The 16,716-nt window shown below is 44.1% G+C and overlaps 2 protein-coding genes across 3 annotated transcripts in view; both read left to right on the top strand.

The window, feature by feature from the left end:
* The window catches only part of tulp4a (TUB like protein 4a), a 57,480-nt gene extending 49,970 nt beyond the window's left edge, over positions 1 to 7,510 (top strand). The window contains 4 exon segments of the mRNA XM_070446475.1: positions 580 to 673; positions 819 to 3,566; positions 3,569 to 4,329; positions 4,551 to 7,510. Coding sequence (XP_070302576.1) covers positions 580 to 673; positions 819 to 3,566; positions 3,569 to 4,329; positions 4,551 to 4,667 — 3,720 coding nt within the window. The 3' untranslated portion in view covers positions 4,668 to 7,510.
* A 454-nt stretch (positions 7,511 to 7,964) lies between these two features.
* Positions 7,965 to 15,191, top strand: tmem181 (transmembrane protein 181). Of its 2 annotated transcripts, none has more exons than XM_023999627.2 (17): positions 7,965 to 8,215; positions 10,630 to 10,733; positions 11,206 to 11,273; positions 11,541 to 11,631; positions 11,734 to 11,855; positions 12,001 to 12,117; positions 12,245 to 12,325; positions 12,416 to 12,515; positions 12,702 to 12,832; positions 12,956 to 13,047; positions 13,140 to 13,197; positions 13,366 to 13,468; positions 13,595 to 13,646; positions 13,752 to 13,834; positions 14,161 to 14,250; positions 14,348 to 14,414; positions 14,589 to 15,191. In XM_023999627.2, exons 1-17 carry the CDS (start codon positions 8,085 to 8,087, stop codon positions 14,671 to 14,673), a joined length of 1,575 nt encoding a protein of 524 aa, XP_023855395.1. In that variant the 5' UTR covers positions 7,965 to 8,084; the 3' UTR covers positions 14,674 to 15,191. The 2 variants fall into 2 exon arrangements, with proteins under 2 accessions (XP_023855395.1, XP_023855396.1); XM_023999628.2 differs by lacking the exon at positions 7,965 to 8,215 and adding an exon at positions 10,038 to 10,137.
* The last annotated feature ends 1,525 nt before the right edge of the window (positions 15,192 to 16,716 follow it).

Genomic DNA, 16,716 nt, shown 5'->3' with positions numbered 1-16,716 from the left:
TGTAACGCTTTGTAGGTTAACAGTAAAACCTTGAAATCCCGCCCTTGCCTTAAAGGAAGCCAGTGTAGGGAGGCCTAGCACTGGGAGTAATATGATCACATTTTGGTTCTAGTCAGGTTTGAAGTTTATTTAGTGCTTTATCCGGGTAGCCGGAAAGTAGAGCATTGCAGTAGTCTAACCTAGAAGTAACAAAAGCATGGATACATTTTTCTGCATCATTTTGAACAAAGTTTCTGATTTTTGCAATGTTACGTAGATGGAAAAAGCTGTCCTTGAAACAGTCTTGATATGTTCGTCAAAAGAGAGATCAGGGTCCAGAGTAACGCCCGAGGTCCTTCAGTTTTTTTGAGACGACTTTACAACCATCAAGATTAATTGTCAGATTTAACAGAAGATCTCTTTGTTTCTTGGGACCTAGAACAAGCATATCTGTTTTGTCCGAGTTTAAAAGTAGAAAGTTTTCAGCCATCCACTTCCTTATGTCTGAAACACATGCTTCTAGCGAGGGCAATCATCATACATTTCAGTTTTAGGGATTTGAAGAAGTACTGATTTGTATGTGGGTTTTGTATTTTGCAGCATAACTACCTTGCTCAGGTCACATCCAACATTTGGGGAACAAAGTTTAAGATTGTGGGACTTGCCACCTTCTTGCCAACCAATCTTGGTGCAGGTAACTACCAATCAGTTACTTCTGAGGGAAATTAAAATTATTTTTAACTATAGTTCCAATGTATGTAACAACCTTCTCCCCTCTTTCTTTTGCCACTACCTTCTATTGCTTTCTCTCTATCCCTCCACTTATCTCTCTCTCTCAGTGATCTACAAGACAAGTCTGCTCCACCTGCAGCCCAGACAGATGACCATCTACCTGCCGGAGGTGCGTAAGATCTCTATGGACTACATCAACCTGCCTGTGTTCAGCCCCAACGTCTTCAGTGAGGATGAGGATGACCTGCCTGTCACCGGGGCCTCGGGTGTGGCCGACGACAACCCTCCCTGCACTGTCAACATCCCCATTGCCCCCATCCACAGTCCCGCCCAGGCCATGTCCCCCACCCAGAGCATCGGCCTGGTCCAGTCCCTCCTAGCCAATCAGAACGTCCAGCTGGATGTCCTATCCAAACCCACGGCCATCTCCTCCGTGGCTTCTGCAGCGGCAGGGGGGTCACCTGACCAGGGCCAGGACACCATCCTGACCGCCCAGTACACGGTTCCCAGCAGGTACTCCAGTCCTGGACAGGTCATCTTTGGAGGGCTGGAGATGAGCCGGCTTCTGGTTGGGCCTCCTCCCTCTCATCATCACCACCAACAACAACAACAAAGCCATCCACAGAGCCATCAACAACCACTGCAGCAACATCATCAGCAACAACAAATTCAGCATCAACAACAACAGCAGCTACAGCACCACCATCAACAGCTACAACAACAGCAACAACGACTAGCGCAGCAACATCACCAACAGCAACTGGCACAGCAACATCAACAGCAGATCCAGCAACAGCAGATGCTGCAACACCAACAGATGCAGCAGCAGCAGATCCAGCAGCAGCAGCAACACATTCAACAGCAGATCCAGCACATGCAGCAACAGCAGCAGCACATCCAACAACAACACCAACAACAGCTCCAGCATCAACAACAACTCCAGCAGCAGTTACAGCAGCAGCAACACACACAGCAGCTGCAGCAACAGCAGCAACAGATACAGCAGCATATGCAACAGCAACAACAGCATCAGCAGCACCATCAGATGCAGCAACAGCAGCAGATACAACAGCACCATCAGATGCAGCAACAGCTCCAGATCCCTGTCCCCTCTCAGGTGTCAGGTGCAGCGGTGCACCAGCTCCAACAGGGCGCGCTCCAGATCCCTGTCCCCCACCCTGCAGGGGGGCTGGTGGCTGAGAGAAGGGTCAGCGTAGAACATGAGCACCTGCTGAAGATCAAACCCACCCGCTCTGCCCCCCAGCTGGCTGAGGGGGACACGGTGGTGTTCAGCGCCCCTCTGGAGCTCAGCAAGATGAACCCCCCGCCCCCCTACCCTGGGACGGTGGCCGCTGCTGCAGCCTCCGCCTCTGCTGCAGCAGCCAACGCCTCCTCTGGACAGGCTGGGGGAAGTAACGGCACACCGCCGCCAATGGACCTGTGCCTGAAGAAGGGCGAGTTCTCCCTGTATCCTCCTGGCCAGCAGGCGGCACAGTACCCAACGCCGCTAGGCTACGAGCGGATAACTACGTTCGACAGCAGGGGTAACGTGGAAGAGGTGTGCCGGCCTCGAACGCGGCTTGTCTGCAACCAGAACATTTACACGCTCCAGGTCCCGGGAAGCTCAGCCACCCTCCGGGTTACCTCCTCTTCTTCCTCAACAGACGGGAAGAAGATCCAGCTGCCCTACGCCTCGGCAACCCTCAACAGGCTCACCGTTCCCCGCTATTCCATACCCAGTGGAGATCCGCCCCCCTACCCCGACACAGCCAATCAGAACACCACAGGGGGGAGGAGCACCGGACAGAGGCTGGACAGCAGTCTGATTCATGCCACACTCAGGCGGAACAGCCGAGAGGCCGCTCTCAAAGTTTCCCAGATGCTGGACCCTCAGAGGACCCTGCCCCCTAAAGCCAAATCCCAAAACGCTGCACTGGCGGCTTCCTACCAACAGAGGGTGCCCAAAGCCCTGTACACCTGCAGTCAGTGCAGTAGTAACAGCAGTGGGCTTAGCAGTGCAGCCAGCAGTGCTCCCAGTGGAACTGCGAATGGAATCGCAGGAGGTACAATCATTAGACAGGATTTTCCTCCGGGGAATGGAGCTCCTCACAGCACGGTGATCGTCCACTCCAACAGCGCTTCTCCCCTAGTCTCTCAATCCTCCTACAACCTGCTGAGCCTAGATAGCTCTGGGAATGGAGGAGGAGGTGGGAACAGAGACAGGGCTGACTATGTGAACTCAGCCTTCACAGAGGATGAAGCACTAAGTCAGTCATTGAGGCATCTGGCACTAGGGAGCGCAGATGTGTCTGGACTGACAGTCAAGAGGCCACCGCCGTACCAGTGGGACCCAGCCACCACTGAGGAGGTGTGGGTGCCCCAGGAACGGACCGGTACTATGAGCTCTGCTGGTCCCACTGGACCCCACAAACCACCCCCGCTCATCCTCAGCCCAGCCCAGCACCTCGACATCTCCCGGCTGCCTTTCATCCTCTCCCCCAAGTCCCCCACCAGCCCCAGTGCTGCCTCTTTCCAGGCTGCCGCTGCAGCTGCAGGTTACCAGATCTCCCTTCAGTACGCTCCTGGCACAACCTACAGTGGGCCCCAGCAGCAGCCCATGCCAGGCTCTCCCCGTCTCTGCTCCCCTAAGGAGGTGRTGGCCCCGGTCCCTTTCAACCAGCAGGATGCCACCCTGGTCCTACCACCTGGCTATCCAGCCAACCTGTCTAACCTGGCCTGCTGCCCCCTCCCTCCAATGTACCCGGGGGGAAGCTCCTGTGCCGGGCTCCCCATCCCCCCCATTGCCCTACACACCCCCTGGGGCACCTACAACCCCTGCCCCCCCATGCCCAGCCCCTCGGGGCACTGCCCCCCATGCCCCCCAAGCTCTCTCAGACGATGGTGGACAAGTCAGTCCTCTCTCCCCCTCCTCCCCCACCGCCTCCCCCTCCACCACCCCCAGCAGAGCTGCAGCTGCAGGGTCACGGTGGCTCACCAGAGGCCATGGCAATGGAGGCCGGAGAGGGCTTCCAGGAGGTCCTCTCCCTCAACGAGAGCCCTGTGCCGAGCAGTGCTGAGAAGTTTGGCAAGAAGAACCGCAAGCGGGCAGATGGCAGGGTTGAGGAGGCCAATGCACCGGCCATCGCCGAGGGAGGCAAATCCAAGAAGGAAGGCCGGGCCCTGGGTGACTTCAACTCTCTGATCTCCAGCCCGCGGCTGGGCAGCAGGGAAAAGAAGAAGCCCAAAGGCCAGAAGGAGCAGCAGCTGAAGGCTAAGAAGCTGAGCAAGGCTCCCACAAACAGCGAATTCCAGGACAGCTCAGAGAGTGAACCTGAGCTCTTCATCAGCGGGGACGAGCTGCTCAACCAGTGCCAGAGCGGCAAGAAGGGCTGGAAGAGCAAGAGGAGCCTACGGGCGGCCAGCGAGCTAGAGGAGATCAAGTGCCGCAAGGCCAATGAGAAGGAGGACCGCGGGCTGGGAAGCCAGGGCTTTGTTTATGTGATGGCCAACAAGCAACCACTGTGGAATGAGGCCACTCAGGTCTACCAGCTGGACTTTGGGGGACGTGTCACACAGGAGTCRGCCAAGAACTTCCAGATCGAACTGGAGGGGAGACAGGTGAGGTGGCTAGAGATGTAGTTTTTACACATAGATGGGAAGTTGGGTATAGATAGTGTAGGAATGTAGAAGAGTGAATCCATTCGTTTCTAAGATTATGACATGGAATAAATATAATTCAGCATTCAGTAGGGAAATAGCTCAAACTCATGACAATCTGAAATGATGTTTGTTAGCTTCCTGTCTATTTTCTCTGACTGTTTGTTTGTGTTTGTGACCAGGTGATGCAGTTTGGCAGGATTGACGGCAACGCCTACATCCTGGACTTCCAGTACCCGTTCTCTGCTGTTCAAGCCTTCGCAGTGGCTCTAGCTAATGTTACTCAACGCCTCAAATGAGGTCCCACCCCCTTACACTGAATACTAGCGAGGATCGGAACATCTGCTGGAAGGACAAGATTATTTAATTTGAAGTTACTTTAATATTGGAGGAAAGACTGAAATCAACTCTGTTTGCATATCGCATCGCAAGCGAGAAAACGAGACACTGTGGTGCTGCACTGCCCAATGTGGCCACCAGAGGGTGCAATAAGCATGGGCTGCAGGCGTTGGAGCAGGGCCATAGTTTGCCTTGGCACAGTCAGCGGTCCCCTGTACTGCTTACAGGGCCCAAGAGCTCAGCTTTCTGTAGTCGTCATGCAAATAAATGCTGCTTTAGCTAATGAAAGCTAGCTAGTGGAAAGACTTAACTTACAACCTTCTAACGGTTTGGGTTTCCTGTCGGTATGGTCCCGAGAGATGAGTCGTTCTCTCTGTGCGGTTTTAAAAAGGAGCAGCAGTAATACTTGAAAAAACTATCTGGAAGATTGAAGATGTCGTTTTTTTCTTTCCAGAGCGTACAGGTACTACTGGGCACTGAAATCCGTTGCTGTAAGAAACCGTTATCATCACTTTATAACACTGCTTTGGCTTTTAGGTTTTTACACCTAAAGATCTAACTTTCTGGGGGGGAAATCTAGGCTTTTGAAATGTTATTTTTTAGTTATCTGCCATGTGTTTTGTTACAATCCAAATCTATCTTGGCTGGATTTGAGGTTTCAATATATGCATTGTATTGTTGGAGCACTAGCACACGCAAATGCGCAAGTTTTCTGATTTCCCTGTTGTCAGGAACTCTGGAGAGGTAAGGGGGAAAAAAGATGTAAGCTGAACGGCAGTCCTTGGAATTTGAAGGAAAAAAAGATGATGTAGCTCATATGGTTTAATGTATCTCTGCATTTGTTTTTCCTCTTGTTACGAATAGGTCATACAGTATTCAGATATGAATTTTAACATTGTAATTGTTCTTCGTATTCATGTTGTTATTATACAATCTTAGTACCTTGTTTACATGGATTTCAAGATGTCTGCTTTATTTGGGAGAGACAGAGACTTAATTGATATGCTGTTCTGTACACTACAAAATCGGTGTGTTTTAAAATGGTTTTACAGAATAGTTGTGACCGTTATCCTGTATCTCCCATTTTTATCATGGTGACATGTTGACGGGGACACAAACAAAGATCCTAGAGGTAAGAGTTCACCAATCCGACCTTTGTTTCCCTGACATGAAGTAATTTGTCACTTGCTGTCACTTCTGTGAAGTGAGCGTCAGCGTGTAGGCTTGTCTACTCTTAAGCCCACACTAAATGAGTAAGCAAGGTACAGGAAATATTTTTGTATATTTCACCTATGCCATTTCATTATTATTATTATTATTATTATAATTTTTAAGTCATGTAAATAACTGCCACATATCATTCATAAATATTGTAAAATCATCTGGTGGAGTTGGACAGCTGTTTTCATCGTAGCCCACTGTATGTTCAATATTATGGCGGAGAGCTGTAATACAGTAGTAGAACTATAGAAATACACTACAATCCCTGAGAAACCTGACATCTTTCAGTTTTTGAAGTTAACCTCAGCTTTCTCCTTAATTATCTTAACCTGTTAGAACTTGGCAAGCTGAAATTGCAATCTTTTAAGATGACTAGTTTTTGTTAGACATCCAGGCTTGGGTGTGTGCCAAAAAAAAATGAATTACTACAATTTGGAAGATTAATACAAAGGGGCCTAGATCACTTGTGTGACAGAGAGAGATCACTCCGGACCAGATCCACACATCATGGTCTTGACAGCAATGAGATTATTAGATTAGATTTTTCTTTCTTCCTCTGAGCTGCATGTGATAGTTGTTGGTTGGGGTGGGATTAAGATGGACCTGATTCAAAGAAAAGAAAATTTCTTAAAAATGTTCATTTTGTGTTAACAATTTTGTTGTGCAATATTTTCTAAAGAAAGGTCCTCCCCTCACCAACACTGTTTGACAACCCTTCACTTTCACACTAGTAGTGTGGGGAAACTATGGTATTCAATTTATTTTTGCTGGTCTACATTTTATTTATTAGATTTGTTTTCTTACGCTAAAGGCTGTATATAACTTGTTGACTTTGCTGAACATTTCTTTCTGTTGAAAGGGGTTTGTTACTGGTGTAGCCTATTTGTCAGAGGGGGGGTGGGAGGGGGGGGTGGGCAAGTAGGGGAGAGGCAACTTTTCATTCTGTGTTCTGTGAAGTTTGCAGTGGATGGGAGAAGATCTGAATAAGTGCCCTGTCCTTGAGTGTAGTTGGTAGTAGTCATTAAGGAAGTATGTGTCAAGTGTGTTCAATTGTGAGGTCAACCGATCCCATAAGTGTTATCTATGTTAACTTCTTCAGTGTGTGTATTTCCACCAATTCTCCCCCTCTAGAAAGYTAAACCTTTTTCACTCCGTTAAGCGTTTTATGTTTTTGTTTATTCTCACCATGCAATGGAAATCTACACATTCATGATGTTGACTGACTGGTCAATTTTGATTGTGTATTATTTCAATACAACTCACACATCAGTCCACATGACATGACCGTTTGGATAAGCCACTGAAAACATGTACAAATCTCCCTTGGACACTGGTTTAGGATTCTCAATGAATTCATTTGAGGTGGTAACCTGTAGTAGACATTGTAGGATTTGGCTTTTCGTTTGATCAGAAATGTGCTTTGTACATGTAGTTGTAGACATATATAGGAAAAAAAACTTGAAAAAATCTGAGTGATTTGGTGACTGAATGTTTATAGTGAACGGTAGTAAGGCATGCCATGTTAATTATTTTACAATTGTATATGTCACGCATCTTTTGAATAAAATGTCATTGTTTCAGATTTTTTTTGTGTGTCTAGTCTGTTTGGATGTGATAATTTATCGTTCAAGCACTTCTGAGTGCCTTGGAACCCTGTAAGTGTTTCATATTGAAAAATGTATGATTTCTTTATATCCTTGTACAGGTTTCTTCTATAAGCTTACGAATTTCATTTAACAATGATCAACTTTACTATGTTATAAAGCTAAAATTGTAATTCCTAGTAGCATGTAGCCCTCTAAAACAAAGTGTGTTGGGCACAAAAGTCCCATAGAAAATAGCTTTCTCTTAATGTAGTAAACCTTGTATCCGTGCAGAAATGCAGATGAAAAGCTGTAGGAGCATTGATCTTCAATCACAGTCGCTTCCCTCTCTCCGTGGTGCTGAATTATGTCACGTGATTCTCACCGCTGTATTTGTATGTTCGCTTCCGCCCCCTCGTTTTTTTGTGCTTTTTCTTTAGACCTGCACGAACAAAAAAGCTTTGCCTGCAGTTTCAATTAAACGAGAGATCACAAAAGAGAGACACCGGCGTTGTTTTGTAAAGGCTGCGGATTATTTCCCATCGCCATTTTCAGACCTCAGACACCAGCACGATGGACACCGACTACTCCGCCTTTGAAAACCCTCTGTACAGTGAACTTAAATATTTCTGTAAGAAGATACAGGAGGTCTATAACGAATTAAAGGAAGACCTGACACCTTACCGCGACGATCGTTTTTACAGGTAGATTATAGGGTCACTACACCAATATTAAATAATCCAATATATGTATTTTTGTGTTAATTCAATCATTACTCTATAATGAACAAGCATTTGTGAGCATACATTAGGCCTATTAACGGCATTTGATTTTCATGTAGGTATTAACATAATGATATGATTAACATTTGTCAATGTGTATTTACAATATGGATATAGCCTTCTTGACAGAATATCCAGCTGCAGCCATGCACCACCCTCAACATGGCGCATTGTGGTTCAGGTGCGCTATAAAGCATCACTGGTTTTCTTTGGACAGTGCCGTGTTTTGCAGGTTTAGATACGCTTTTCATTATTTATCTTTCGGTTTTATGGGATATTACGTCAAATATGTGTCCCTATAGGCTACCTTCGTTTAAAAAATGCTGTTACTTCTGCTGATAATACAATAAAATTCTAAGGTCAGTATGGCAGAGGCCTATATAATATAGGCACAGGCCACTGAGTGAAGGCAACAAGTGTTGTGGTGTATTCATTACTCCAAACAGTTGCAAAATGGAACGAAAATTTGTGTTTCTATTGGACAGGTTCAGCAAACAGGGCGGGACCTACCTTAATCTTTCCAATAGAAACGCGAGTTTTCTTTGCAAAACAGAACGTTTTGTAACTGTTTTGAGTAATTACAACACCAATCAGGTTTTACAAAATATACCTACCATCAGATATTAAATAAAGGAGGAGATAGGAATCCCATTGAGACTCCAACCAGCAGACTGTCAACCAATCGCGGTCACGTTGTCWTGCTATGTCACGCGGTTGCTAAAATCGTCACGCAATCCCTTCTCAAAGTAAAGGTATGAGTCGAGAAACCTGACTATTTTCCTCGAAAGTACATATTGTCACGATTCCAAAGCTATTCGGTATTACAGAGAAAATGTTAGTTATCTTACATCTCGGAAAAGATTTGTAATGTTGTAGTTCTTATTCACGAAATTCATGCTGATTTGGGGTTTTTTGAGCTGGCGCCCAATTGACTCCCATTCACATCCTTGAAGGAGCGCTCTCCTTGTCCCAAAACAGCCCAGAATGCACCGGGCGGGCCATTGACGACGCAGGGGCAAGGTACACGTCGCTAATACGATTTCAATGGAATTTCCCACCTTCTTAAAAGTATCTCTGCAACCATACAGTGTGCAATCATCGTATTTAATAACAATATTTAATTAACAGCAGATTAAATAGTCAATTTAGATCAATTATTTATATATACCTATAGGGTGCGYTGTGTTGAAACCACCTTGCCTGCATCTTGGCACTCCCCAACCATTGTAAAACATATTTTGGAAATTATAGAAATATATTTATTCATGCCTTACATTCGTTTTTGACATGTATTATATTACAGATACCTTAATGTATACTTTTAAATTATATTATGTGAGCTAAACATACAAATAAAAATGACAAAATATATTAAAACATTTTCCTTAAAGTATAATATTTTGAGATTACTAATGCCACTGTCCCCACTACAATAAAATATACTTAAATACATGTAATTTTGTCCATTCATTCCTATGGACTGCTCCTACTGGGGAGTGCCAATATGGCCGACCGGTGGCTTCAAAGCCTATCAATGGCCAATACATAGCATCAGCAATTTGATGTATACAGGCAAAATTGAAATCACATGTTTTTCATTAGAGTTGAAATGAGGATGAAAATCTGAAAAATGCGCTTGCAACGACCAAATCCACTCCCTCTAATTGAGCTACAATAAGAAGCTCCTCCTACTCTCCTGTCCCCACGTGACTTCAGTCCCGCGACATCCAGTGGTGACGTTTCATTTGGTTGTCGCATACAGACTGATGTATACGGATGTGGATTTTACCTGGACCTTTTGATTTGATCTCGATTCTAGAGTGAGAATCTACAGAAATGGATGTGTAAGTTCACATGTTTAAGACGATCTACAACTTAGTTGTATTGTTGCCACTTCATATCGTACATTTTTAATCAGTCGTCTGCTTGCAACGGGATCCTATGCAAAGTTGACAGACACACCTACGTTACTTTACACGTTAACTAACTAGTTTGCACGCCACCGTGTTTTTGGTGGAAGGTGTTTTTGGTCTGTCTTATATTCTGGTACCGGTGTGTGTTACTAAGCAATATATTAACATTTCTAATGTGACTAATTTCTTATCTAACGTTTCCAAAAGCTGATAGTGTGTATTTGACAGCTGGCCAAATAATAAGCCTCAAGCTTCCTAAACTATCCTAAATTACTGAGTTGCATTATGCTTCCATTTTATTATGACAACTCCTTAATGTCTTCAGCATAGGTGTTTAAATCAAGAAATRTTCATCACATAGAGAGGACGCTGAGATTGTTTGCAGGAAACTGATTGTAGCATGAAATCCTCTCTCAATTTCAGGCTAGCCCCCATGCGGCTCTACACACTCTCCAAAAGACACTTTGTTTTGGTCTTTGTGGTGTTCTTGATCTGTTTTGGCCTCACTGTCTTCATTGGTATGGCAGGTATGTAGTTTTCATATATTCTATCAATGTGCACACTTAGTATACCTGCAGTGGGCCCRAATCTATATTACTGCTGGGAAACAGTGAGCCAGAAAGGCTAGTTAGGGTGATTTAGCAGCCAGCCAACATAATCAGAGGGTGATGACTGGTGTCTACTGGCTGAAGTTTTATCTGCAAGGAAATCCTTTAAAGTCCACCTTCTTCTTGCTATCTTTCTCTTAAAGCCTTACTAGAAAGATCCTTATTGGTAATATTACACAATTTTCCTAAAGTGAAAAGAATGTTGAAAATGCTATGTCTGTACAATGATGGATTTGCTGTAGGAAAGTGATCTAGTCGAGAAGACTGAGTTTTGCCTATAGGTGTGACAAGCCTGTTTGTGCAGGAACTTTGTCTGGTCCTTACCTGGTCCTGAAGACCTGGAGAAATATTTTGCAGAATCCTTTTGCTTACTTTGCTCATTCTTTTGCAGGTCCTAAAATCCTTGCGGAGACTAAATACAGTGGAGATGAACTGCTGGACAAAAATCAATCCATAAAGGTAAGACAAGCAAACATATATAAATACATGTCTTGCCAGGATCGCAGGGAGTGTGCTTGAACTGTTTGCTTTACGTCAGAAATGGCTTTTATTAGTGCACAAACCCGCACCACCCCGTTGCTTACACATATGTGAGACTGGGAGGGTAAAAGGGAGAAAAAGTGCAAAGTCCAAAATCAACACTTAGATCCCACAAGTCCTGGACACACCTTGATGTCCACTATTTGACATTGTGATGTTCTGAGTATGGATCTAATATGGTTTCAGACTGGTCCCTTCATCCTGCAGTCCCCGCCCCTCTCCACCTATAACCAACAGCTATGGCTCACCTGTATAATGCAGGTGGAACACAGCACTGGTGAGATCTACTCCCTTATAAATTATGGTATTTCTCCTTAAGACTTTCATGTCATATGGATATTTACAACTTTTTTTGTTTGTTGCCTTTGTTTCTATTCAGTGGTGGACTTCCTGCAGCACTTTGAGATCAACGTGGAGCTGAAGGGAGTCATGCAGGATGCCAGCGTCATGCACATCCGCAGCAACGTGCACCAGAAATCACGAATGCTGCACTGTGGCGCTGTGAGTGGCAATCAATATATCGGTCTATCCATTCATTAATCAATTAACCAGTTTGTCAGGCAATTGACTAGTCAATCATCAATCAGTTATCAACCAACCAATTGGTCAATGAACAAGGCGTCTATCCTGCTGTTTCCTCCTGCAGAAGTGTGATGAGATCATCGTGGTGCACCTGGGCTATCTGAATTACACACAGTACCAGATCAATGTCAGCTTCAAAGGCCTGGAGAACATCACCTATGAAGTCAAGGTCAACTTCATGGTGAGCTCACAACACACTGGCTGGAAAAACTGTCAGCTGGCTGTTTCTGAAGATGCGTCTCATCCTACTGACACACACAGTGGCTTTGAACTGCAGTTCAGTGACACATTTCTCTCCTCTCTCACAGTGGAAGATGTATAATCCCTCATTCTCTCAAGTGGAGATCTGGTTCCGGTTTGTCTTTGTGGTTTTGACCTTCATGGTGACGGTAAGAGATCTATGCAATTGAATCAATATTTATTGTTTCTGCTGTGTATGTTTGTCTTTGTATGTTAGTCTTTGCTGTTGTGTATTGCAGTGCATGTTTGCTCACTCTCTGAGGAAGTTCTCCATGAGAGACTGGGGCATTGAGCAGAAGTGGATGTCCATTCTGCTGCCTCTACTACTGCTGTATAACGGTGAGTCATTGAGTTGTTTACCACTCTTTCCTTTGTGCCTTCCACTGCACACCAGGCCTTGATATTTAAACTGTGTAATATGTTTGAATGTACCCTTCTGAAGGCGTAACCTTGCTGTTAAAACTCATATTCACTACAGTCTTTAGGTCTTTACCTGTTTTGATGGTTGGGGTTCTTGTGTTTCAGATCCGTTTTTCCCACTGTCGTTCCTGGTTAACAGCTGGTTTCCGAGGACTCTGGATGCATTCTTCCAGGCCCTCTTCCTGTGTTCCCTGCTGCTCTTCTGGCTCTGTGTCTACCACGGCATCCGGGTTCAGGTGGGTCTCACATTCATCTTTAACCAAACTCTATATTTTAGTATTGGAACCCAAAAATCAGTCTGGTGTCCTGTTTTTTTTTTTCTTCTTTCTAATCCTGGATTATTCTGGTTCCTGTCTCAGGGAGAGAGGAAGTGTCTGACGTTCTATCTTCCTAAGCTGGTCATTGTCGGCCTCCTGTGGCTCTCAGCAGTTACCTTGGGGATATGGCAAACGTAAGTCTGAAGAACTCTGTCAAACTAACACTGTATAACATACTCTGTTTGGAAAAGGATGTTATGAGCTCTAATTTCCTTTACATCCACAGGGTCAATGAGCTACAGGACCCCACCTACCAGTACAAAGTGGACATCGCTAACTTCCAGGTGAGTGGAACACATTTACCTTCTGTGAGATAATTTTTATGGAAAATTCAGAAGCACATGTCCAGTGTATAATTATCAATATTTTTCAACCTGGTAGAAGTTTGGACATTAACGGTGGAGGTAGTGCAACACCCATCATGTTGATAAAAGGTGTTGTTGTACTTCCAGGGCATGAAGATTTTCTTCCTGGTGGTGGTGACCCTGTACATCCTGTATCTCATCTTCCTCATCGTCAGAGCTTGTTCTGAGCTCAAGAACATGCCCTATACCGGTAACAATGATGCATTTGTCATATTCTAATCCCGATAGAGTTATGGGTTGCCTTTGATACATCCACTCTCATTTAGCCTTTCCTAATATTCTTTCTATTGAACTGTGGTCTCATCTTGGTCATCAGATCTCCGGCTGAAGTTTCTGACTGCGCTGACGTTTGTTGTCCTGGTAATAAGGTACGGCCATTGTCACCTGTTGACTTCTATTGAGCCTGGTCATGGTATCTAAACTGGAGGGATCAAACAATAATAATAATATCTTATTTGTTCCATTCCCTCTAGCATGGCGATACTCTATCTTAGGTTTGGTGCCAAGGCTCTGCAAGACAACTTTGTTGCTGAGTTGTCAACCCATTACCAGAACTATATCCTTTCTTGTCAATGTCTTATTTTTTWTTTTTTTCATTTAGCAGATGTGCTTATCCAGAGTGACTTACAGGAGCAATCAGTGTTATGTGCCTTGCTCAAGGGCATATGGACAGATTTTTAATATAGTCAGCTTTGGGGTTCGAACCAGCAGCCTTTCGGTTACTGGCCCAACAATCGTAACCGCTCGGCTACCTGCCACTGACGTCTTCTCTTCTATTGTGAATTCTGCAGTCAGTAGCATAGGTTTCAAAGTATTGTCATCTTGATGAGCTTTGCATGCATTAGATATGTTTACTTAGATCTGATCCTTAACTCGACATACCAGCTGAATTTTTATCTTTCTATGGATTACTCAACTTTTACTTGTACACATTAGCATTTGTGTATTCCCCCTCAAAAGATGCCATTTATGGTAAGTGATTCTTGAGGAGAGAAAAAATATGCAATGAGAATTGAAAGATGAGTCTGGTTACTTATTGCCTTGTCAATCTCATTATCTTGTGTATTAGACTCCCAGTTGAAGGATAATCCTGCATTCTCCATGCTCAATGACTCAGATGATGAAGTCATATACGGGTAAGTAGTCATGTTAATTCACTGTCTCTCATTGCCTTTGTTATACATCATTCTACTTAAAGATGTAGCGTCACTGTCTTGAGATCAATTCTAGATATTGGACTCTGCATATGCCTGCTTTGAATGTCTAAATGTGTTTCTGCTCAGACGGATATGTATTTATTTTCTATGAAGGAGCGATTACGAGGAGATGCCTTTGCAAAATGGCCGTGCCATCAAAGCAACAGCCAAGTACCAGAATGAGAGCGACAGCGACTGATCCAGTCCTGATTGGTGCGTCATTCATTCCCCTGTTGTCCTGATTGAATCCTTGAAGGGATTCTATTAAACTGGCCCGGGTTGCACCAGGCAGTGCCCATCACGTGACCGGGTGAAGACTGTGAGGGAGGCGAACCCTTCTCAAAACGAATAACTTCTCAAAAAAATAACTAACATTTTAAACTAGTTTTCATTGGGAAGGCAGATAAAGCTTTTTAATCAATCACTTTTGCTTGTGAACACAGAATCCTACTCATCACTCCACGTGCTTAACCTACGTCACTTTTGTTTTGAGCCAACTTTGCTGTCGGCCAGAACGGGGCGCCCGGGAAGCAGCCCGGTCACAAAACAATTGCAATCACTTTTCACCCGGCGCAAACTACGCCTGCCTGGGCTAGCCTAATCGAATCCCCTCATTGGACAGCATATTCAACGAATGAACCACCATTTGTAAATAAGGAACGTTTGCATAAATAATGCAAATGGTAATATACTGTAACTGTTAGGGCTGTGAAGGTCATTGAATTTTGAATGATGGTAATTGGCCAGCCAAATGACTGCGGTCTCCGTAATAACCGTTTTTGTTTTTACACACATTTTTCTCCTCCTTCGCTCCTGACTGCATGTGCTGCCATAGAAATGTAATTACTTATTTTTCTGATGCATTGTGGGGGGAGTTTGCTAGTTTCTTATTTCAGCAAGGAGCGAAAAAGTTTAATCACGTTAAGAGTACATGTTACCGCAGAAACGGACTCAAATGCACGAATGCCCGGCCGTCCCGTCTTGACGGTCTTCATCCACAACCGTCGGTTACGCGGTTATACGGTAATTGTGCCAGCCCTAGTAACTGTACATAAATATATTTTTTAACTGAAAAATTGTGTATTCTGACTGTAAATTCAAAGAAAGGAAAGTTGTGCAGGTATGGTCAAATGTTTTATAGCATTTTAGTCATCAACTAGCCACATAAAAACAAACGTTCTGTACACTATCTTTTGGTTATCATGAGCCACATATCATCATTCTTGGATATATAAATTAACTTTGAAGGAAAGCGTGACAATATTGATCATGGGATTTATTATTTATACAAAAATCACAATGGAGCTAGTGTTAAACCACTGTCTCTTTTGTACTTGAAATGTTTTGTTTTTAGCCATTCCTACTATGCTCTCTGACATTCTGAGTTTGAGGGGGGGGGGTGTAATTCTGCAAAAAACATACCATGCTGCCACTGTTTTTATCCAAGACCTTTATCTCAAATGGTTGTAAAACCAGTATAGAACAGCAATTCACTGTTGTATGCTTGTCATATACTCTGTTAAAATCCAGAGTATAAGCATGCATATCCATCAATCTAATACCCATAGAAGTGAAGTTTTCTGAGTATTTACCTGACTACCACCATGCGTTATAATAACCAGCAGGGAGAACCTTAACTTGAGTAGGTGTAGCAGTTTACCCACTCCTTTGCCAATCCATTCCTAAGTGAAGCAGCTGTATGATTGTACTCTTGGTGTCCAAATCGTATGTCATTTTTGCCCCCAAAATTATGGCACTATTGTTTAATAGCTATGGAAAAAGTTTTCACATTCCTGACACAATAGTCTAGACTTCAGGAATCTTCCATATCTTAAGTTCATTCAAACACTTCTAATGCTTAATCATTTGATTGTGATGTCTTGTGAAATATTAAGGCAGTGGTGTCAAACTCCATTCCGTGGAGGGCCTAGTGTCTGCAGGTTTTTGGTTTTTCCTTGCAATTAAGACCTAGACAACCAGGTGTGGGGAGTTGCTTACTAATTAGTGACTTTAATTCATCAATCAAGTACAAGGGAGGAGCGAAAACCCACAGCCACTCGGCTCTCTGGAATGAGTTTGACATCTGTGTGTTAAAGGAATACTCAAGTAGCATTTAGAACAGGGGTGTCAAACTCATTCCACGGAGGGCCTAGTGTCTGCAGGTTTTTGGTTTTTCCTTTCAATAAAGCCCTAGACAACCAGGTGTGGGGAGTTCCTAACTAATTAGTGATGTTAATTCATC

This window comes from Salvelinus sp. IW2-2015, linkage group LG14, assembly GCF_002910315.2.
Source record: "Salvelinus sp. IW2-2015 linkage group LG14, ASM291031v2, whole genome shotgun sequence".
Classification (NCBI taxonomy): Eukaryota; Metazoa; Chordata; class Actinopteri; order Salmoniformes; family Salmonidae; genus Salvelinus; species Salvelinus sp. IW2-2015.
Note: the sequence above shows the minus strand (reverse complement) of the source record. Positions and strands in the feature narration are given on the sequence as shown.

Excerpts from the sequence above, each read along its gene's own strand:
- tmem181 (XM_023999627.2), top strand. The coding sequence starts at position 8,085 with ATGGACACCGACTACTCCGCCTTTGAAAACCCTCTGTACAGTGAACTT. Across the intron at positions 14,251-14,347 it reads CTCAAAAGATGCCATTTATG|ACTCCCAGTTGAAGGATAAT; the intron begins GTAAGTGATTCT and ends CTTGTGTATTAG. Across the intron at positions 14,415-14,588 it reads GATGATGAAGTCATATACGG|GAGCGATTACGAGGAGATGC; the intron begins GTAAGTAGTCAT and ends TTTTCTATGAAG.